This window comes from Trichoderma asperellum, chromosome 1, assembly GCF_020647865.1.
Source record: "Trichoderma asperellum chromosome 1, complete sequence".
NCBI classification, from domain to species: domain Eukaryota; kingdom Fungi; phylum Ascomycota; class Sordariomycetes; order Hypocreales; family Hypocreaceae; genus Trichoderma; species Trichoderma asperellum.
The window spans coordinates 2,980,871-3,003,845 of NC_089415.1; the positions used below are offsets into that span (position 1 = coordinate 2,980,871).

The 22,975-nt window shown below is 49.7% G+C and overlaps 7 protein-coding genes across 7 annotated transcripts; 4 read left to right on the forward strand and 3 right to left on the reverse strand.

The window, feature by feature from the left end:
• Nucleotides 1-822: 822 nt before the first annotated feature.
• On the forward strand, nt 823-4,340 carry TrAFT101_000938 (uncharacterized protein; the record flags this gene model as incomplete). Its single annotated transcript, XM_066126199.1, has 4 exons — nt 823-1,198; nt 2,012-2,088; nt 2,550-2,741; nt 2,864-4,340. The coding sequence occupies exons 1-4, from the start codon at nt 1,178-1,180 to the stop codon at nt 4,338-4,340; spliced, it is 1,767 nt and encodes a 588-aa protein (XP_065982298.1). The 5' UTR covers nt 823-1,177.
• A 3,739-nt stretch (nt 4,341-8,079) lies between these two features.
• TrAFT101_000939 (uncharacterized protein) lies at nt 8,080-8,406 on the forward strand (the record flags this gene model as incomplete). The annotated part of the gene is made up of 1 exon (XM_066126200.1): nt 8,080-8,406. One exon carries the CDS (start codon nt 8,080-8,082, stop codon nt 8,404-8,406), a length of 327 nt encoding a protein of 108 aa, XP_065982299.1.
• Nucleotides 8,407-8,504: 98 nt separating this feature from the next.
• TrAFT101_000940 (uncharacterized protein) lies at nt 8,505-12,312 on the reverse strand. The gene is made up of 3 exons (XM_024909409.2): nt 11,756-12,312; nt 11,475-11,683; nt 8,505-11,401 (listed from the first exon to the last, which is right to left on the reverse strand). Exons 1-3 carry the CDS (start codon nt 12,140-12,142, stop codon nt 10,438-10,440), a joined length of 1,560 nt encoding a protein of 519 aa, XP_024765173.1. The 5' UTR covers nt 12,143-12,312; the 3' UTR covers nt 8,505-10,437.
• Nucleotides 12,313-12,488: 176 nt separating this feature from the next.
• On the forward strand, nt 12,489-14,715 carry TrAFT101_000941 (uncharacterized protein). Its single transcript, XM_024907494.2, has 3 exons — nt 12,489-13,077; nt 13,194-13,455; nt 13,640-14,715. The coding sequence occupies exons 1-3, from the start codon at nt 13,065-13,067 to the stop codon at nt 14,490-14,492; spliced, it is 1,128 nt and encodes a 375-aa protein (XP_024765174.1). The 5' UTR covers nt 12,489-13,064; the 3' UTR covers nt 14,493-14,715.
• Nucleotides 14,716-14,803: 88 nt separating this feature from the next.
• On the reverse strand, nt 14,804-16,927 carry TrAFT101_000942 (uncharacterized protein). Its single transcript, XM_024910888.2, has 5 exons — nt 16,697-16,927; nt 16,497-16,632; nt 16,249-16,432; nt 15,483-16,192; nt 14,804-15,425 (listed from the first exon to the last, which is right to left on the reverse strand). The coding sequence occupies exons 1-5, from the start codon at nt 16,769-16,771 to the stop codon at nt 15,088-15,090; spliced, it is 1,443 nt and encodes a 480-aa protein (XP_024765175.1). The 5' UTR covers nt 16,772-16,927; the 3' UTR covers nt 14,804-15,087.
• Nucleotides 16,928-17,186: 259 nt separating this feature from the next.
• On the forward strand, nt 17,187-18,090 carry TIM21 (mitochondrial import inner membrane translocase subunit tim21; the record flags this gene model as incomplete). The annotated part of the gene is made up of 4 exons (XM_024906316.2): nt 17,187-17,456; nt 17,543-17,727; nt 17,786-17,840; nt 17,899-18,090. 4 exons carry the CDS (start codon nt 17,187-17,189, stop codon nt 18,088-18,090), a joined length of 702 nt encoding a protein of 233 aa, XP_024765176.1.
• A 4,165-nt stretch (nt 18,091-22,255) lies between these two features.
• On the reverse strand, nt 22,256-22,654 carry TrAFT101_000944 (uncharacterized protein; the record flags this gene model as incomplete). Its single annotated transcript, XM_066126201.1, has 1 exon — nt 22,256-22,654. The coding sequence occupies one exon, from the start codon at nt 22,652-22,654 to the stop codon at nt 22,256-22,258; it is 399 nt and encodes a 132-aa protein (XP_065982300.1).
• Between the last annotated feature and the right edge of the window lie 321 nt (nt 22,655-22,975).

Below are 22,975 nucleotides of genomic sequence, written 5' to 3' on the forward strand. Positions count from 1 at the left end.
ACATATACGATTTTCTTTGCCCGAACCAGGATAAAGTCTTATAGATACATGTGGAGATAGAGGGAGACGGGGAAGAAAAAGATCTGCGGTTCGTGAGCTCTTCACACCATTCCCCGTTGAGCTCTCTTAGACCCTGTCTCAGCAGCCACACGATAGACGCCTGCTTTAAGCTTTGCAGTCTAACCCTGTCTCCTTCTCGGGCTCGTTCAATGCCTTCTGGCCTGTATTTATTTATAAGACCCCGAAAGCTCTCACTCTTGGCCGTCTTTCATTCCTTCCTCATCACTTTCTGCTCATGCTCTTCAGCTCTCGACAGCAGAATACTTCTTCGATTGTTACGCTGAATCCCCCCAGAAGAATTAATGTAACTGAGCCCACCTTACGCTGTTGGGCATAATGCTCTTCCCATCTATCCCTGCTCACAGTCTTTACAGCAGCTACTATTGTTATCACGATAGACATTATACCTTCATTGCACGAAGAGCGCATCCGTCTCCTTAATGGATGACAATCAACAAGCTTAATACTTTCATTTAAACTACCAGGCTAAAAGAAACCAACTATTGGTGAGTTTTCTTTCTTCTGTTACGCAGACATCCAAATCTCTTTCTTGAGGCTTGACATCGCCGTCCCACGGCCGACTCCATATATATTCAGTATCCGGCAGATCCTACCCGTGCTCCATCAATCATCGAGTGTGCTAATAGGAGGAGAGCCAATGATGAAAGTAGAGACTAAGTTTTTCTGAAGCTCATTCTCATTCCTCGAACAGCCTTTTTTGGCCTCTGCTCATCGCCTCACCGCTGGTAAGAACTCCTTCGTGCTAAACCAGCCATATATTTACTTTGCAAAATTTGGATTGGAATCCCAGCCCTTTAATATCTTGATGCCACATATTCCACCTCTCTCCTGGGAAACTGACGGCAAGCTGATTGGTTGATGGGCGCGCGACAGACAGAGACGGAAGGGTTGGCGTCCTGAAGCTCTCCGACGATTTACATGAAGTATCAAGAGAGATCATAAAGAGTACGGGTTGACGCTTGCTTGTTATCCATTGACTGCCTAGACATCAGGCTGCCTGGCCGAAGATCATATCGTTAATCTGAGACCTCCATAGCCGTTCCAGCCTTATTTCACCCTTAGTCGCGGGCATCCTTTCCGCCAGAGATCCTATCGCATGCATTCTCAGCAGCAGAAGGTATTACATTCTTTCGCCTTTGTCCTTTATTCTAGTATATAACTACTTTTCCAATAATAGCTGGGGATATTCGCATCGCCTAACAGCAGCTACCTATTTACATGAATGAAGTGGGCGCGCCATCCTCGATCCATATGGGTCGAAGAAGCGCCTTTTTTCATACTGAGGTATGTTGAAATGAGTATAAAGCCCTTTACTATGAATCTCCTGTCAAAAATACCATCATTTCACATATGATCGGCGTCGCATTGCACGCGCGTTTGCTGGGGCTGTGGCGAGGGGGGAATACATCAGATTCTTTGGCACTCGCAGGTGCTATCGCTTGTGGCAAGATCTCGCCATGGGGCGATTTCGGCTTCGGCTCCATATGCGAAGGAGATGCAGACCCCCCTCCCCCTGTTCCAACGACCGGTTTGCTTGGTATTACGGCCAGCCGCATCTACCCCCAGCAAGGCTTGGCGTCCTTCTTCCGATATGCCCTTGCACTGCTTCCGAGTACTGGGATGTAACTGAATGTACTGTACCTTGCCTCAGGACTGTACGACTAAAAGACACCCCCCTCCCCCTCCCTCCTCAAAATTTCGTCCTTGGGTACCACATGCTAAGGCTGTCCATGCTAATGCTTTGACTGTCTCTAGGCTTCTACCCAAATGACATTTCATTATATTATTCGGAATGCTTGTGACCGATTGGAATATGGCGGAAAGAGCAGGAGCAGCACCGAAGCTTGCCTGGCCTTTATCCCCCATCATTGTCTCAAAAGCATATATACGTTATGTTAGAATCCAACTCTAATGAATTCTTTGGCTATAGGATTACGACTCCTCGCCACCACCTCCATGCACGGAGCTTGATTACCTTGATATACACTCTCAGCCTGGCGATATGAGGTACGTTTTCTGTCTTTTGTCCACCACACCAAATTTCCACCGTTATCTGGGCGGACCACCCACATTTCCTATGGCCAAAGGGCCGCTACCGAACAATATCATACACCTCTCTAAGCGGCCCTGCTACGGGCCTGTGAGCTTCAGCGCCGAAGGTTGCACCTGGGCTTGTGTTCATCACTGCTCTGTCGCCGTCGCGGAATGGAATCGTGCATTGGCCTTGTGCTACCACTCCTGCTGGCAGGTATAGCTTTTTAGCTTTGTGGTACTCAGGCAAGGGCACCCATACCTCCTATTCTATCTATCTAGCATCAATAAGCGCTCTTTTTTTCATCACTACATTCGCTTCCCTCTCTCTCTTCTTATCATATATATCTTTTTATTGTAGATCCTTTCTACGTGTCTTCTACATCTCTTTCTTTCAAATACTTGTCCATTCCCTTCTTTTCTAATCAGACGCCCAGGTACACCCAAGAAGCAAATACGACGGCTCTAGCAATAGAGTCTTCGCAGCCCCCCGGGATTCTGAACCTATTCCACCCTACCGCTGCCGCCCTTGCTACCACGACGCACTATCACCAGGACAGCGCTGCTTTTTACCAGCCAACAGCTCAAGTATTTCCGGGTCTAGATGTTAGGTCTCGCCTAAATACCAAGTAAGTTTTTTCTCTGTAAAATAATCCTTCAGTGGTGGCATTGGTGATGTGCAAAGAGGCATGGTAGTGATGAGGCGTGGTCACTTATTATTATTATTATTATTTAACGACGACTTATACAGCTACCATAGCGCCGCGGCCTCAGCTGGTATGGCGCAGGCTCACACCCACCAACAGCATCGCTCCGCTGGGTTACCGCATCTGACAGCGCAAGTAAGCGCCAGAGAGCAATACGCTGCCGCAACACCCTCGTTTAGGAGGCCATCGGAGCACCCAGTCAGGTCTCCGTCATTTCCGGGGGTGCCTCTCCGCCGTTTGCCATTGTCGCCAACCCCAAGCCCACTCACCTCCTATGTCGCTCCGGCTGGGAGGATGGAGACTGGTCAGTTCCAAAACAGACCCTCCACAACAGCTGTGCCTCCCCTCATGTCCGTCCAGACGTCTGGGTCCCTTCAGTATGAAAATGGGACGCCAATCAAGGTTGAGATTACGGGCACTGTGGACAAGGGATTCTTTCTTGCCGAGGGCGAATGGACCTGCTATCGACGAAACTATATGACTTGCGCATGCTCATACTCGCTGCAGCCGCATTACGCGAACATGGGAATTCTTTTTATCCCTCCTGGAACAACTCAGTCGTTTCAAGTCTATGGGTTGTACATGTCGATATCTGCCGTCGTAGCAGATAATGATCAACAGAGCATTGAGCTGGTTCAACACACTCCTAAGAGGGACAAGGGACCAACATCCAAGCCCGAAAAGGTTCTGCTGGCGCCCAAAAATTCTGTCCCGCCTCATCACACCAGCATTTACAACGACAATTCGAGCGCATCTGGCGCCAGGGCAATGTACCAAGACGGTTACGGCAATGGACAGGGGGTTGGTCAGCCTGCAACTGAGCATACATTTGAGCGTATTCAGTTCAAGCAGGCCACCCAAAATAATGGCAAACGGAGAGCTGCACAGCAATATTATCATCTCATGGTCGAGCTCTGGGCAGACCTTGGCTCACAGACTCCCGATAAGTTCGTCAAGATTGCTTACAGGAAATCTGAGAAGATGATTGTCCGCGGCCGCTCCCCTGGCCATTACCAAAACGAAAAGAGACGAAGCCATAGCGGCGGCCCAGGAGGCTCATCTGGATCACTGGGAAGCTATGGATCGTTGTCAAGCATTGGAGAGTTTTCGCCTCATCCTAGCCTCCTCGGTGGCAACGGCACGTATAATGCACCCTATGACCCAAGGGGATCAGTATACCAAACGCCACGGAACCATGAGGTTCCTGGCGAAGTGACAATGTCTCCTGACGACGACAAGACGATCGGTGCCTCCAAAGGATATTTATACTACCCTGGGTCAATATACGATAGCTCTCCGCCGCGGCCACTTGAGATGTTCGGCACTCGCAACGAGCAAGAAAATACTCAATCGCAGTCATCTGCTGACTCCAAAGTAAAGAGTGAGTACGACATTACGCCTCGTGTCTTTCATCCACCGCTCACGGACAGTCGTCGCCAGCTGTCAATGTTTGAAGGGAAAACCACTTCAGCCGGTTACTACCCTGCCATCTTGTCTCCCAGCGCAAACATGACTTTGTAGTTGTGGCGCTATTAGTTGGGATGGATGGTGCACGTGGCTACGACTCGCGTTGGGCCTACGAATTAAAACATCAACCCGACCAAGACGGGAGAAAGAGGAAAGGAGGGGAGGGATAAGCTCAAAAACAAACATACCAAAAAAAAAAGAAAAGAAAAGAAAAGAAAAGAAAAGAAAAGAAAAGAAAAGAAAAAAGAAAACGCATGCTACCTCCGCAAGAGTTATACTGAAATTTTGGAAATAAATTGCAACAATTGGAAGGGCTGGAAATCGGGGCAACAAAAGCGACATCTACTTGGGAATTGAGGGCTTTGGAAATATGGGAAAATTATACATGACTGGGCAGAGCCGCAGGGCTCGTGTCGACAGCAGCAAGCTCCGGAAAATCCACGACACACAATGAATGCTACAGCCCTTTTTTTTTCACTTTTTTTTTTTTCTTTTTCTTGTGGAAGAGAAAAAGAGAGAAATTGTTTTGCTTGGAAATAGATTCATCCTTCAACCTTCTCTTGGCCAGAGAGGGCAAAGGAATTGATATTTGGTCTTTTGGGCCGGATACATGCGGCAACGCAAGGGATATCGGGATGGGATACCAACGACGATGCATGGATTTGGGTTTGGATTTTGGACTTTTCTTGACCTTCTCTAAGATTGGATTCTTTTTTTGGGTTCTTTCTTTTAATATCCCTATTACTTTACTCTTATTGATGTGTTTTCGTTTCTTGATAATTTTTTCTCCGAGTTTTTTTTTCTGTCCCTTTCTCTCCTTTTTCCTTCTGTTTTTCTTGGACGAAGGACGCAAATGATACTAACGCAAGGGATACTGATATATTCTAAATTTTCCACTACAGATGCTCTTTGTTCAGTCTTTATGATGCTAAGAATTACTTTGTGTTTCATCATTCATCCATTTAGTTCCCTCTCCTCCTTTTTCTTCTTTTTCTTCTTCTTCTTTCTTTTCATTCCGCATAATGGCCGTTTCCTTATTCAAAGAGCACCGAGTGTGGTAGCAAATACTACGGCGTGCTGTAAGATCATGCAGATTCGCCTGACCAGGTACCAGGATCCCTATGAGAGCATCACAGTGGCGTTGGCATAATAATAGCGGACTTATTGAAAAGGGGGGGGGGGCATGCATAGGCTGAGCCTGGTCTTGCATAGGCTGAGGAGTGCTCCCTGCCTCTCGCGCCGCCACGGTCGGTGCCTTGTTTTCTTTTCTCTTCCCTTCTTTTGTTTCCTCACCCGCAATTCCTACGATAGGCTAGTCTATTTGATGAATGCAACATGATTACAACACATGCCATTGTGCCTGCTGGATGATTGTCAGGGCAGTGGGAAATTCTCATCCCACCTCCTTAACCGATATTATTTCAGCCAACCTTTACATTTTTGAAATTTCCGAGAGCTGAAATTTGATTCATCTTTATCATTTGTGCGATAAATTGCCAGCTGAGATTCTTTCTTCCCTCTCACCCTTTCTGTCCCATACGACGACCACCAAATGAAGCACAAGAGGGGAGTGTCTATGTACAAGCGAGCATACTAATGCAGCCGCTTATGCGACCTGCAGACACGGCGTCTTGCCGCCGGCCTCTAACCGAAGCCACAAGCGAGGCACGATACCACATACCACCACGGTGAAGGACCAGCCGCAAGCCATTGAATTTCGGAGTGGACGCACGGCGACGATCCCGGCGTGGAGTTGTAATATCGATGGCCGCATATGCCGCAGTTTCATCCCACGCTCACCGATAAGATAGGTGCACGGAGTACTTGGTTCAATTACATGTTTTCCAAGAAGGGCATTCACGAGCGGACTCTCTCATGGTTGGGCTAACCCTGTATCCGAGATTCAACTAGGTACTTGATGGATCTAATGGAGCCATTAGACACATACGTGGATCCTTCTGGAGAGATCAGTGCCGCATAACTGCACGCTATTGGACAGGGGCAATCTATTGCTGCTACTGCCAGCACTTACTCGAACGAGCACTGAGCTTTTCGGGGACTTTTCTATCAGATGGATTGGTATCTCGGAAACATTGCATCCCAAGCTGCGACACGACTGCTGAGATTCAATATCGTGGCTCGATTGTAAGTTCTCTTGGCATTCTATACATTCAAGGTGCAGGTAAGTACCACCTGCTATGAGACCCCCCACGGCAATGCTTTCTGACACATGCAGCTGAAAGCAAAAGGGTCCACTCGCTCAGGCTATTCTGCCACCAGAAATAGCCGTCACGTCAGGCTCGCTGTGAACCGGCATGCTTCAGTATGAAAACATCTCTATTGTTCTGTTTTCTTTTTTATTTGCATGCTCTGTCTGTGGGAGGCCAGCTCATGCCGCATTTGCCGCATTAAGTTAGTTGTACGCCTCCAGTCGAGGAGAATTTTATACGCCTTATCGTGTCCTTGCCGTGGTGAGAGCAGCTCCAACACACTTCCTTTGTTCTCACTTTTTTTTTACCCGGAGTATCGCATATTTGCACTTCACAGACGCACCTAGCTGCGCAATCTACATAATTTGAACCCTGCATACATATACCACAAAGCGCGTGGCTTTGGCTGTCAGGCCTATCGTCTGCAGCTAAATCGAAGCAAGTGGCTTAATATTAGTACTCGTTCGATCCGAACGCTCCTTTTAATGGCTTACTTTGTTGATTTTGCTTGGGATCTTGGGAGAACGGCTGTTAGCATGCACAGGGGAAGATATCCCATCAGGCGCGCCTGAAGAAAAGACGTCTTTTCTACGGGAAGCTACATTGGTTATTCGGCCTATCTTTCAACGAGAAGATGATATATTACATGGTATCTGAGTTCTAAATTTTTTTTTTCTGTCAAGCAACGTCAAAGCCGGCGTGAAAGAGAAGCGGAGCGTGCTCGACAAGAGACGTTGCTGCACGTGAAGCAGACTCTCGCTCATAACCTGGACGAGCAATGGCAGCTCTGCGTTTATTAGCACTGACGCCGCACAACATGGGGTCTAGTTCCCTAGACCCATAATTCGATCCGGCCCGTCCCTTTTTTGACATCGGGACAGAGGCTACTGCTGCTACTATCAGCCAGCACTAGTCTTCCAGTAATTAGAGCACAGGCGATGCTCCATCAACAACCAAACATTTTCTAACAGGGTCTTCGGACAAGATGCTCCGACCCTTCACAGGGAGCCGAGTGTGGGGTTGGGTTCGTCGGTTCATTGCCGTCCTCCGCTCGACGCTCTATTGCGGCAATAATAAGGCCATGCATTGCCGTGTTAGTTTAAATTAACCAAGACCAAGATCCGAGTCTATCGCAGCGGCTACTAAGACTGCAACGCGAGATTCACGCATAGACATCAGAAGAGAATAAAATGAAGAGGAATACAATGCATCCGATGATTCAGCCATTGCTTTTTGCCCGTCAACAGCTCGACATCAAGGAGTCCTCGAGTCATTCTGTACCTCACTTTCTGCTTTCTTGGAGCAGGCCACTGCCCCCTCGAAAGGAATTTTTACCATATGCCTTGGATCCTGGCCGTATCTCGTTGTACCTGCTCATTATCTTAATAGCCGTACACCCCTCCTTCGGAAACTCCAGTTTTTGGGGAATATAACCCCCACCCCATGGCGTCAGATCATTCATGACAGTGCTCGCATAGGAAGCCATCGTTTCCACCCCCTGTCAAGGAATAAAATATGGAAACTAGAAAAAAACTAGGATACTATATTTGTCCTAGTGCTATTCATATAGGGAACCCTTTTGAATGAGGCTCGCGTGCAAGTGCCAGCGAGGAAAACCAAAGAAAGCAGCGAATCGAAAAAAGAATCGAAAGACACAACACAGCACTCTGTCGGAGACCGGACGAATTTCAGATACTACCTACCAGTATTACCTACTTCGTACTACCGCCGTACGCACACTCACTCACATGCTTGGTCTCCTATTGCGGCGACCCACGTCTAGCCTATCAAAAGCTGGCGTGGAATGGACCATCCAAGGGTCAGCCATCAAACCGGGGGAAACCCCTACTTTCTCTTCTCTTTCTTCTTTTCTTTTCTTTTCCTTTCTCTTCCCTGCTGGGAGGGATTGAGGGGGAGAGGATCCGGGGGAGCACCACCGAGAAATACCTGGAGCGGGCTGACGGGCTATCACCGACAACCGAGGGAAAATACTCCAGGAGAGAGAAGGCACGAAAGCAAGGCTGTGTGTGGCTTTTTTTTTTCTTCTCCTTTGGGGGGGCGTGCCCTGCTTTCTTACGGATTACGAAATTACTCATGTGCTAGCTTGATGATTCGCTCTCGTCCTAGCTGGCAGTGTCTCACACGGCAATGCCTAGAAATGGCATCTCTCCAAGCTAATCCTTTTTTTTACGTACGGCTCACAGTGTGCCGTATGATGTAATAAGAACTTAGAGAAGGGAGGGAGGCAAGATCGAATGAAAAAAAGAAAGAACGCTATGGCATGTCCTTTTGTTTGCACAGCTTAGGCTGCCTCCGTCGGTCTTAAGCTTACTTGGGAGATACTCGTTCCCAATGTCCGCTTTCACCGAAAATGCCATTCATCGCTTGTTTGGTTATTTCATGGCAGCACAAGCCATCTGAGCTCCCCTAGTCTTATATCTCATATCTCATAATCTCCAGCTATTAGCCTGACGGCTTCTTCGCTGCCGGATCAGCCCTACAGGTGCATCTGCTGTTACGTCCGTCATCGGTTCAAGTGCCACAGCAGTTCGGTCTACGGAGATATTATTCACAAAGGAGTCAGCAGCAGCCAAAAAGGGGGGTGTGCAGAGCGGCTAAGCATGGCAGAAGAGAAGAGAAGAGAAGACGAGGAAAAGAGACGCCGAAGAGAAAATAAAAAGAGGAGGGGAGTGAATTGTCTCAAGTAAGCATATCTGCCTTACGGAGCCACGGCATTGCCTCAATGTGGCCAAGAGGCTTTCCCCATCCTTTTCACACAATCTCTTCCCATTCGGTAGTCGGCCCGCTCGTTTGCTTCTAATCACTTTTTTGCATTTCATGTACGAAGGATAGCCTGACTCGCTTGTTGCAGCCATACCGGTTAGGTAACCCAATCCACGTGTTACGACCCTGCATACCACCTTGCATATCACTCTCTGTATGTATGTATGTATGTATGTATGTATGAGTGTGTGTGTGTGTGTGTACTCTCTTGTAGCGTCTGGCTGGTGGCGTTGTAGCTGTACATAAAACTCATCCTTGTGGATCATTTCTTTTTCCTTTTGACGGCGATGGGCCTTGTTGTGTATGTTATTATGTTATCAATCACGCCATAACAGCCATAGAGCCGCAGCCATAGCTGTTGCCGCCAGATGAGATTTTTGTGTAACGTCCGTGTTTTGCATATATGCGTACATGCACAACAAAAACCACGCAAAAAGCACCATACGGGTGGCCTTTACGTGTCACCTGGCAAGGTATTTCGGCCCAACAAGAGGATCAAATCTCGGCCCCCCTCCCCCCGGTCAGAACATCTGAATATCATAGCATCAGAACAATAAACGCCCGGCTATCGGGGGTTGGTTGCACTACATGCTTCTTTCACCCCTTCATTGTTCTCATCAGCTTTTATGTTCTGGGGTTGCACGAGCTGCAAGTCCACACCGGTGATCGACGGTATATCCGAGAGGCTGTTTTCCGAAGGCCCTTTTCATTGTTACTACACGACTAGGGATCAAGCTCCGATGTGTGACAAGGAAATGTGTCCGAAAAAGTCGCAAACGTGATATGCTGCCTACCGGTGAAGAAGGCGAAGTAATTTTCCCAGTTAAAGATGGAAATCAAAGCAAAGATGCCAGGGGTCGTCGACGTATTTTACCCGGATTCCATATGTTTCTGAGGCTTGAGGATATTTAGCTAGCCGTTGGATAGATCTTGCTTCATGGCCATCGACTTGCTTGGTCTGCGTAATATAATGAACCCTGTTGCAAAGGTGTGGGGAGGAAAAGTGGAAAGTCATGGTGAGAGACGAAGCATCCAGAGCGACAGAGAGGGGGAGGAGGAGGACAGAAAGGGATAGGTCAGAAGATATGGAGACGAAGGAGTTGAGAAGGAAGTAATAGACGCGCAGCCCAGAGTCAAGTCAGGTTCATATTTCAGTCTCAGGCTCTCCAGATAGCATCCGACATGGTGGTCACCAAGGCCATCTCCCGAACATCGTGTACACGTATCACATCCGCTCCTCCTTGAACTGCCGCTGCCACTGTCGCGGCCGTGCCCCAGACCCTTTGCGATGCCTCTTCCACTCCAGTCACCTTGCCGATAAAGCTCTTGCGACTCGTGCCAACGAGCCATGGCAGGCCACGTAGGCCAGGCCATTCCCTGAGCTCTTCCAGGCTACGTAGCAGTTCCAGGTTCTGGGCGCCCGTTTTTGCGAACCCGATTCCTGGGTCGAGAATTATCCGCCACCGTCGGATACCTGCTGCTTCGGCTGCGGCTACGCGCTCGAGCAACTCTGCCGCGACGGTTGGCACCAGGCCCTCTGGATAGGAAGTGAGCTGGGTCATGTTCTGTGGAGTTCCGCGCATATGCATTAGGCAAATGGTTTTCCCAAGCCTGCCCACAGTTGGGAGCATTTCGGCATCGAGAGTACCGGCAGAAACATCATTGATAATGTCGGCCCCGCTGGCGATGGCCTTCTCAGCAACGGATGCGCGATAGGTGTCGACGCTAATGGCGACGTGACGGGTTTCCGGTATGGAGCGGATGAGTTCAATGGCGGGCAACACCCGAGAAGCTTCTTCCTCTGCGGATACCTCGGGGCGTCCAGGGGCTGTCGACTGCCCACCCACGTCGATGATGGATGCCCCGTTGCGAACAAGATCCTTGACGGTATTGGACAGAGTTTCCAGATTGTTGCGGCCACCATCGGAGAAGGAATCAGGCGTCATATTCAGGATTCCCATGACGCTAGTCTTTCTGTTACGTACGAGGGGCGTGAGTGGTGCCAGCGCTGAAGACATTGGCGTAATGGAGGATAGGGGCTCGCCAGGAGTGAGGTCATTTAGGTAATCCTGGACCAGCTTCCATGGCTGCGACGCATACAGCGGCTTTGATGGAATTAACCTAAGTTGAGAAAAAAAAATGAAGATCAGTCATGAGATGTCTTTTTCAAAACATTGAAGACGAGTTGTCTTACTCTGCCAATGGTCTCAGGACAAATTCGCGCTCAGGGATGCCAATATGTGGCACATTGAGTCTGTCATTCTGGACCTTTTCATCGCCATAGAGTAATATATCTAGGTCGATATTGCGTGGACCTTTGTCAATCACTTTCTTACGGCCCATGTCACGCTCGATGGCTTGTAGCTCATCAAGCAGCCCCAGAGGTTCAAGTTCAGTCTCAACCTGAGAGGAGCATGCATCCAAATTAGTAACAATATTTTCGCAAATACTAGCCAATTGCTGTGAAAGACTCACCTCGCAAGCACCGTTGATGAAGCGGTCTTGATCCGTCACATACATGGGCTCCGTTTCCCAGAGACTGCTGGTTCGCTTGACCCGAATGCCTCGCCGGTTCATCTCATTGCATGCCTTTTCAATCTCGGATACACGGTCACCGAGATTGCTTCCCAGGGCAATGTATGCCGTCCTGGTTTGGTTCGCAGCAGCAGGCGCAGGGTGGCAACCGCATCCTGAGTGAGATCGGCTCTGTGAGCCCGATGATGAGCTTCGTTTTGCTGCGGCTTGTGGCTTTGGCCGATGGATGTTGACCAAGTGGCTATGCGGAGATGTGTGGAAGCTGCGCACGCCAGAGCTGCGCAGGCCCCTCATTAGTGGAGCGTGGTGTTGTATGTGAAATCGCATCTTGTCGATGGCTTCTGTGCTCCCACGAGAGGAGTCGAGCCGGGGTGGCAATTCCAACCTAGAGCTGCGGTGCTATTCGAGCTGAAGCGTTGAGGCTGCTGAGATTATTTTGGCGGTTCCAATTTTTCCGATGCGAGCTACCCTGTACTGGCTGGAAGTGGATCCCGGTGCTGCGGCTTCTGGAAGCCACTAGGGAACATCGTCGCAGCATGTTGGATGCCTCGGTCTGCTGCTGATGCTGATGCTAATGCAGCAGGCAAAACTCTCTCCGCAGCCTGGAAACCCGGGATCGTAAACTCGGCTGCCGGCTACTAATCAGATTTGAGCCACGCGGCACAGAGTAGGGCAGGCTTTAGTGCTGCAACATGGAAGCAGTCAATGGTAGTAGTGCCTATATGCTATATGCTACTAAATCTGCACATATTCAGGTAGGTGCCCTGTGTCTCTTATAGCATCTTTTCGGCTTGTAGCAGCGCCGCCGTCCAAATTTCACATCGTCGTGGAATCCGGGGAACACACAGCGCTAGACTCCCCGCAAAATCAATCGAACATTTAGCCACACCTTGCGAGCTCACGCTCAATCACCCATCCCATGCCTCATGCTATTCTCTCGGCTGGTGACTAAGCCACGCACCTCGGCATCTTTCCCCAGATCCACCGCCAAAGCTAGCCCGTCCTTGGCCATAGCGTCTTGCCCAAGCCTCGGCTCATCAGTCAAATGTTGGAGATTCAGTAAACCGACTTCTGCCTTCGGACGGTCCCCTCTCGGCCGGGAATCCAAAATATTATTCTTAAGTTGGAACTGCCTCCGCATCCCCCTTCTCTTCTTCTCCTCCCTTCTTCATTCACTTCTCTCCATCTTGCTTCCCTGTCGTCTCTTTGATACCCTTCCCCGGCGAGACCACCAGACACATCATTCACAATGGCTTCTCCTCGTAAGTTTTGCCACTTGTCCCCCTGATGACAAAAAGTCGCCGACGTCACGGAAACAGTCGCGTCCGGAATCTGGAGATCGAGGCAGAGGGCTGACCATGACGCGCAACCGAAACAGAGCAGATCCGCACTCCCATCACTGATCTTTTCAAGATCAAGCACCCCGTCCTGCTGGCCGGCATGAACGTCGCTGCCGGCCCCAAGCTGGCGGCTGCTGTCACCAACGCCGGCGGTCTCGGTGTCATCGGCGGTGTCGGCTACACCCCCGACATGCTCAAGGAGCAGATTGCTGAGCTCAAGAGCTACCTCAACGACAAGAACGCTCCCTTTGGCGTCGACCTGCTTCTCCCCCAGGTTGGTGGAAGCGCCCGCAAGACCAAGTAAGCCTTACTCCAAAAAAAGAGAAAAAAACGCCACCACCCCGATTATCAATAATCACATGCTTCGAAATCGGCCGTTTCGGCCAGAGTCGGCGCGAACAAAAGTTGGCTGCCGCGAAGAAGTGGAAGAAAGAAGAGGAGAAGACGCAGAAAAGCATTCCAGAAGCTGACAGATCTCCAATAGCTATGACTACACCAAGGGCAAGCTCGATGCCCTCGTCGACATCATCATCGAGTCCGGCGCCAAGCTGTTCGTCTGCGCCATCGGCGTGCCTCCCAAGGCCACCGTCGAGAGGCTGCACAAGGCCGGCATCCTGTACATGAACATGATCGGCCACGTCAAGCACGTCCAGAAGTGCCTGGACGTCGGCGCCGACATCATCTGCGCCCAGGGCGGTGAGGGCGGTGGCCACACTGGTGATACCCCCACCACCGTCCTGATCCCCGCCGTTGTCGAGGCCGTCGGCAACGCCAAGTCTCCCCTGACTGGCGGACCCGTCCAGGTCATCGCCGCCGGTGGCATCAGCAACGGCCAGACCCTCGCCGCCGCCCTCGTCATGGGCGCCTCCGCCGTCTGGGTCGGCACCCGCTTCATCCTGACCGACGAAGCCGGCGCTCCCAAGTCCCACAAGGAGGCCGTCCGCACCGCCGGCCACGACGACAACATCCGCACCATCATCTTCACTGGCCGCCCCATGCGCGTCCGCAACAACGCCTACATCAACGACTGGGAGACCAACCGCCAGCAGGAGATGAAGGAGCTCGCCGCCAAGGGCACCATCCCCTACGAGGCCGACCTCGACAAGGTCCTCAACGGTGGCGACAAGCCCTCCATCGTTCAGACCGCCGAGGAGGCCAACAACGACGAGGATGAGGACCCTCTGGAGCAGTTCCGCCCCTTCCTGATGGGCAAGGCTGCCGCCGTAGTCAACGTCCAGAAGCCCGCCAAGGACGTCGTCGATGAGCTCGTCAATGATGCTGTTGCCCAGCTGAAGAAGGGCAGCCAGCTCATCATCGGTGCTCAGTCCAAGCTGTAAAAAAATCAAAACAATCTCTTTTTTTTCCCTCTTGTTTATTGCTGGGTTTGTTTTCATGAAGCCTGTTGGTATTCCATTTTTTCTTTATTGTTCCATGCCACGTCATGTCATGTAGACTATACAGGTAGCATATAAAGTTTTTGATGATTACATGCAAACTATGTAACAAATAAAAATAAAGAAAAAAAAATATTCTGAAAATAATCAAGCCTTAAGTGGGTGGTCACTTTTCTTGCTAGTTGTGTCTCTCGTCAATATGTTTACGTCGGGGTGACTTCTCGATATCACAGAGTATGAAGTGAATGTCAATGTTAAAAAGTTCCTTGTATATATTCTGAGAAATTAAAAGGAAAACAAGAGAAAAAAGACTCCACGTCTATTCGTGTCAGCTTTTTTTTTTTGACATTACAATTTGCGCCATTCTCATGTAAAATCCCCCCTCCCTTCCAACCATCTCGATACTCCATAGCATTTCACTCCGTCATCCCACATCATTTCCCATCCTGTAGCATGTGATTTTCATCCAAAGAAAGCAAAATGCAGATGTACCCTTATCCTCCACATTTTAGACTAGTGTTTGAATAGTATCTTACACCTAACCATCGAGGTAAGATCGGATGGCACTTTGTAATTTTGAAGCACCTTCACCAATGACATTGGTTAAGTTCTCCAAATCATCAGCGGCAGTGATTCCAAACTTCCGCACAAAGTCCTTTGCAGCCGACTCGAGATCACCATAGTCCTCCTCCTCTTCCTCCTCAGGCCGTCCAAAGTAGGCATTTGAGGAGATGGCCGTAGCGCCTTCGAATCCTTGAAGTCGCGTCTTGGCCTCGGCCTGGGCATTAGGATCATAGGAGCCCTTGCCGAAATATTCGTCAGAAGAGATGGCCTTCTGGGCACCAAATTTGCTACGGGCAAATGTCTCTGAATCATCTGCAAACCAGGCTTATTAGCTTATGAAAATCCATTTCTCCTTAGAGCACAACTTACCAGCTGCAGTTGCCTTTACGGGTCCGACAGAGCCGAAGCCACCAGCATTCTTCTTGGCAGAGGAAGCAGAAGGAGTAGCCTTAGCACCGCCAATCTGACCGAATCCGAGACGTCCCATGCCCATTCCTAACCGCTCCATTTCAGCATTCGACTTCTGTCGTGTATGCGAGCTAGGGGCTGGGCTAATGGGAGTTGGAGAAATAATGGCGGCGGCGGAGGAAGCGGCACTGCTCTTTGCCGCCTGTTCTTCTTCGGCTTCAGGGTCGTATCCCAGCTTGGCGATGCGCTCAGCCTCCTCCTTGGCCTTCTTCTCCGCCTCGTCAAAGTCAATGATATCGCCAGTGACCTTCTTCACGCCCAGCTTTTGCACCTTCTTCGCACCAAGGATGTTGGCCTTCTTGGGGCCGCCGGACGGGGTGGTTTTTCGCAAAGCCGCGGATGTGGTGACACGGCTAGCCGCAGGCTTCGACTCGGTCGAATCTGTCTTTGATAGAGGCGACGCGGCACGGGGAACGTCCTTGTTGCCGGCGCTGAGGAAAGGAGATGGGGTGCGGCCGACGACAGGGGGTGTTGCAGTTCGTGATAAGGGCGGCGTCGGCTTCTTAATCGTGGGCTTGTCCCAGGATGAGAAGAAGTCATCCTCAGGTTCTCCAGCAGGGGTGGAGCTGCCATCTGCCTCGAGGCCATCGACAATCACTTCTTCCGGGTATCTAGCATTGGAGTTAGAGATCTGCTTTATATATTCGGAGTATTCGGGATAGTATACTCTAAGGCATCACGCGCCGCGCGTCGCTTCAACTCATCCTTGTACTTGGTAGCCGCACTGGACTGGTATTTGGTCTTGGGGTCCTTGCTGTTCAATGCCGCGGTACCGCCGTTTTGCTGGAAGAACTTGGTCGCAGATTCGTTGCCGCCAACCTTCATTACTCGAAGCTGATCCCATTGCCACTCTAAAGATCACAGATCAGAACATGCGTCGAAACAACAACAACAACAACATTGCAGGATACATACGATCGAGGTTTGTGGATCGCACAAAGGAGATGTGAACACCCAGGTTGCGATGGTTCGCGGAGCAATCTAGGCACAGGTAGATGCCGAAGGGAACTGAAGTCCAGGTGGGATTCTTCTGTCCACAGTCAAAGCATATCTATAGACACGATGGCGCGCTTAGCATTTCGATTCCAACTTGTGTCCACTGCGAGCCTCCGTACCTTGTTCGCTGGCTTCGTCTTCAACCTCTCGAAGATCTTCAGCGATTGCTGCTTGGTCGCGAGGGGGGCACTCATCGTGGCGAGCGGCGTCCGGTTCTGATACGAGTCTGGCCGAATATTCCTTGGTATATCTAGAACCCGTCGTAGCGTTCGTCTCTACAGCGACCGCGTCAAGGGAGAGCAGAGAGGACGAAGTGCAGTCACGATTGGGATAATTATTATTAAGGAGACTCCCAAAGGCATTTGGCGATGCGGTAAAGTGGCATAATTGGAGCCGCTAACCTCATTCTAGCTAGGCGATCTCCCCACTTTGATTTTCTGCCGAGGGCGGTGGCGCGCAAGATGCAAGTACTACAAGCTATTGCTGCTTGTGAAAGCTTCACTCTTCTATATCAAGCTCCCGTTGTTGAAACTCGCTTGGCTTTACGCTACCCCGCGGCCATCTCATCTGTACGAGCTGTCTCGGTAAGATGGAAGCCGAGGAGCCGCCATGATGACACCAACAACTACAGTTCCTGCGATTCGAATCGTCGCCAATTCCACAATCAGACAATCCGCCCGGCTGCTTTTTGCGCGGACTTATGCGACCCAGACTGGACTTGGAGCTACGGCGACGTCAAAGCCCAAACGAAGGAGCGTAACTCCGTTTAATGACACCGGATTTGTGCCATGGAGTGAATTATCAGCCACTGAGAAGGCGGCGAGGGCAACCCAGCAGTCATACAACTTTGGCATGATTATAGTCGGCCTGGTTTTAACTGTACGTGCATATGCCATCAGCATTTATTGGTGGATAGTTATGAATATACATGAAATCAGTAAAGCTAATTTACAATTGGCACACAGGGTGGCGTTACGTATTTCCTATGGACAGATGTCTTTTCTCCCGAGAGTAAAACGAGACAGTTCAACAGGGCTGTCGATAGAATTAAGAAAGACCACAGATGCCTTGAGCTTCTAGGTGATGCGAACAAAATTTCAGCTCATGGAGATGAGACCTTCAACAAATGGAGAAGAGCACGACCCATCACGTAGGTAATCCAGGCACCCGAACGCAAAAACAATACGCTTACATGAATATCTGTCAAGATCCACCGAGAGGATGGATGGTCAGGGTAATCAACATCTCATGATGCATTTTTACGTAAGTCTCCTAGCTTGGATATTTTCGCCATTATTACGCAATTATTCATACTATTCAGGTTGAGGGTCCTAAAGGGAACGGAGTAGTGCAATGCCACATGGTGATGCCTCGTGGTGAGAGCGAATACGATTACAAATACCTATTCGTGGATGTCAAGGGACACGAAAGAATTTACCTGGAAAATGCAGATACTGCCAAGGCACGGGCAGGCAAGAAGTCTGTGAGCTTCTTCGGAGTCAAATGGGGTTAAAAATAGGTGGGATACGGCGCTTCAAGGTGTTGTTTTGCCCTCCTCTCAAGGAGATGGCCCTGGAATGGCGCATTATGAATGGGCAGCTTTCATCAACCCAATCCCGGATGGTGTTTATGTATAACTATACGCGTATGACGAGATGATTCATGTTTTGTGCTTCATCTATATCTTCGAAGACGGCCTTTAGGCTCATTGATTCTTGTTCAGCCTATTCTTTCCGGAACAATCTGACACACAGTGGAATTATCTGGATGTTGACGGCGGCTGAACGGAGCCTATTTCGGTATGTTGCTTCCGGACGGAATGCAATATATCGAGTCTCTCACGTCTCGTTGTCCTCTGTTACAGTTTTCCTATCGTCCGAGTCAATTGCGATTCTCCTTTGAAAAGTGATCCGGATAATACTGATTCGCCCCTTACAGCGCCGCAGTAACACATAATTTCATATCAACGGAACATCAATATAGACCATCCTACCTTAATAGAGGCTCTTTTGCGATGCTACGCGTAGTGCATTGCGGTGTTTATATCGGATATCTAGTCTCCAAGTTCCATCAGCCCGAATCAACAAGGACTCCTAGTCAATATTATCCAACAAATAGGAAGAGGCTAAGGCACCTCATTAGATGGATTCTATCCATTCTGCCGACGTCTTCTCTCAAACCGCTCTCCAAAAAGCTCCGTCACCGCCGGTAAATCTCTATGACGATCTTATGCACGACAGCATCAGCACCCATCAGCAGGCATCTCGCAGTTGGCATGTTCTCGGCAAGAATCTCCTTCGTTAACCTCCTTCGTTAACCGTAATCTCCTTGCATAGAGCCGATATGCATAACGAGGCCGCAGAAAGTCTATTCAGCCGGGCAACAAATCTATCCATTTCGTAACCACGACTGCAACTCACACCATCCCGCACAGCAGCATGTAGGCCATCCGAAAGAGCAGGTCGAAATCAACTCCTAGCGTCCATCTCCCAGGTATAACAAAACGTCAAACCGTCAACCTCCCATCTTCCCATAGTATGTGCCACATCTTCTTTGTGCCGTCTCTCTCTATTCCTCTTCTCGTTTGGCTGCAACATGGCTGTACCTGTCAGAGTTACCCTATCCATCGGCTATCGGCCTCTTTTGCCACTACCCAACTTCGTTCCATCGTCCCCTTTTTTGGCCCCCATGCTTAGGCCTGCAGCTCCGGCCCTGCGTGATACCATATACACCTTCTCCTTTCCGACAAACTGGGCAGCAACGCGGGAAAAAGCGAGCATTGGCCATCTGCAAGTCGACAGAAAACCCGGGGCCCCGCGGAGCCAGCGTCGTCTTGGCCAAATCCCTTTGCTTGTTGTTGCTTTTGGCACCCTTCACACAGTTGTGTCTCTTGGCAAAACCTGCCGCCCTTTTGTTAGGTTGAAGATATGCAGCTAGGCCAACCAACAGACGCAGGTTATGTGGACCTCCTTTTCGTTTACAAATAGTATTAACCTTGGAGGCAGAAATGAGGGGGGGCTAACGATTGGCAGAAATGCCTGATATGAAGACGTGTCCATCTTGGAGAGCCAGAAGGCTATGCATATGCGTATCTTAAATTGTCATCTTCTTCACCCTCCCTTCCTCTCCCCTCTCATGTCGAGAAGAGCCGAGATTGCGGCTCATTAAACCAACGGCATTGTGATATGCGTGTGCTCATTGGCTGGTAAATGTAAAGACACAAACAGAAAATATATTGCGGATGCGCATAGCCAACCGAAAGTTCCCCCGTGGAAGACCGTGAAGGAGAGTGAGGACACGGAAGGAATGCTGCCAATCACTTCAACGATCATGATCTGACCCTGTCCCTTGTCAATTATCCCCACGAGGAAGCCAGTTCAAACTCCAATTTTGCCATCCAAGAGTGGCATTTAACGATACGACGGCGGGAAGCTTCCTTGCATTGGAACAAGAACGAATAAAGGTACAAACGTCGAATGCCGTCACAAGTACACTACACTCACCCTCCCCTATCTTCCAAATCAAATGCATGACACGCAGTCGATATCGAATCGAGGAGGAAAAAATATGAGTGTTCATCATCAGTGTACCCTTCAAACCCCAATGTATCATGTCAATAAAGTGACATGACATAATAGACTACCCATTTTCCACTTGGAAAGAAACCGTGGCGCCTTCAAACAACTAGGGGAAAGAAAAAAAAAATAAGTTTCACAACGGACAGTTATCCCGTTTCAGGAATCTGTTTTGTAAAAATCTCAATTTCAGGGATCTGCTTTGTAAAATTTTCTATTTCAAGGATCTGTATTGTAAGATAGTTCAGCTCCTTAAGAGCGAAAGACCGAGATCACAATCTCTATTTTGGCTTTTAGAATTCTGGAGCAGCGGCGCTTAAGTTATCCCACAATGTTTCTGATGCCAATAATAGACATCAATCGGCCACAATTGACGTGATTTCGGGGCTATTTCATTGGGGCGAAGCGCGTCCAAGGAACGCCCGGGGACGAAGTACCGGCGGGAGCCTTTTTTTCACATGTCTGCCTAGACTTTTGTTTTATCATCTCTTACGATTCTTAGCACGAATTATGCAAGCCCGCCAGAATCAAGTTTTCTTATCAATCTACAACATCGGGAACTATCGGGTTGAGCTTGTCAGCCGCTTTGCAGAGGTTATCTACGGATTAGGGAGAATACGGCACTCGTCTTATCAGCTACAATGTTTGTGATGGAGTAGATAGTCGCAGACCGGGAATCTACTACTAGTGTTAGGATATAAAATGAATTCTGATATTCTTCATCGCCCGGCTTTACATACTAGCTTCATCTACGGCGTTCGGGCAAACAAGGAATAGTGTATACATGCCCATTGCATGGATGTCTACAGCTGCCTGGATGCATAGACATCAAGAGATATCAATAGATGAGAACTAGCAATCAAACAATGAAACCAGACACATCACAATAACTTATCTGGGGGCGTTGGGGTTCGAAAGCTTAATTGCCGGGCCGTTGGGGGCCGGCATCAGGACATTCGGTCGGTTAAGCACCCGAATTTGAGTGCCGCTCTCGGTCCGATGGAGTTTCCTTGCCTTGAGTGCGCATGGTCATATTCAGCTTCGCGGAATATCCCTTTTTTAATTCTCCTATGCGAGAAGAGCCGAGCTTAAATCACATATCAGCCATGTTCACATCAGCCGGTTGAATGGAAGGAGTCTTGGTAGTATGTCGGCACTATGCCGAACATATTAAAGATCTCGGAGATACTCCCATGGAGCTAGCTCATAGCACTTTCACATGCCTGAGAAACGCTTTCCTCTCATCTCTGGCTCGGTACATTATCCGAAAGGTGGTGATGTGATATCGTTAGCCTTGTAAGCTAGAGGGCTTTGGAGTTAGCTAACGCTCATTTAGATGAGATTGCACACATCTGAGTTATGCAGCAATTGCACGGTCATATCTGTCCGTAGTGTAGGCATAAAGGCGATTTGTTGAGATGTGTAAAAAGGCCCAGATGCTGGTCTGTATGTACTCCGTACTGCCGCATATGTGATCCCTGAGCAGCAGCTGGGGGGAAGACACTGAAGTCTGTGGGGAAAAAAGCATTTCCAGGTTTCTTCCTGCGGCAAGTTCCATTGTTCGTCGGAGCGGAGTAATTGATGCAACCCCAGTCTGCCCCGAGGAGATACAGAAGAACGAGGAACGAATTACTCGTACAGCTCAGGTTCAGCTCACACTGGTGAGGAGTAAGTAAGGAGTAACGGAGTAACTGCATCGATCCAGTAACAACCCTGCTGTGGGCTTGTCGCAGCTGGCCCTGCTCCTCTTGAGCCCCCCCCACGATAGGATAGATTTCGGCGCATTGAAATCGCCAGGGTGTTTCCCCTCCTCCCCCTGCGTGCGTACGGAGTAGGCACCATCTGGCGTTTTCTGCGCAGTCCACTGATTGACCAAAGAAAGGAAACAGGCGGATCATGGACTTGGTGGAGCGACAAGGAGAAGACAGAGAAGCATCCACTACTCCGTATTTTGGCTTGAATGTACTTGCGCATAGACGCAGACGTACGGAGTACATACGATGTATGCATGGCGCTTGGAATTATCCACGGGCGTTTAGCAGGCAGTAGTACGTAGTGGCCTCCGGGACGGATTTAATATATTGTGCATGAGGCGTGAGATGATCATATAGCATGTGGATCGCTATCATCCGATCGTGCTGGCTGTGTGCCGATACACACATAGGCGGATGGCCGGCAAATCAGACGGCCGCGCGTTGACGGGGTAGCATTCGGATCAACTCTGTCCTGCAGGTGTTGTATGATAATGGCAATGATCTGATCCAGCGCAAGAGCATGGAGGTTCGCTTGCGGCTCTCGACATTGTTGGGCCTGCCTGGGCGTTGGCCCGCGGGGGGTTTCACTGTGAGCAGCGGCAGCGGATCTCGTACGATGGGCCTTGTTGTTTCGCGGGTTCCAGATTTGAAGAACCAGATTGAAATGAAAGTTGCGGTGTCTCTTTGCGGGCCCCCATTCCGATGAAATGTGGGTGCAGTGCGGTGCGTGCCTTGCATGGCATGGCATAGCATTGAGCAAGGCCAAGTCTGCGGCCGCCGAGTCAGTCGCCCAGGCACGAGTAGGCAATCCAGGTCGCAGGTACAAGCATTCGCGCACTAGCGGCTGTATGCAATGCGAGTTACAGGTACATCCAGCGATGCAGCTAGCACAGGCTGGCAGCTGTGCTGTGCTGTGCTGGCACGGCCGGGCAGGGATGCTGGTTTGAGGTTGATTTGTTTGCAACTGGACGCGGTTTATTTTTTTTCTTTTGGGGGGTTTTCTGTTTCGCCGAGTTTGAGTTCGAGCGAGTTTCGTTTTGCGAGGCTGAGGAACGTGGCTGCAATGCTT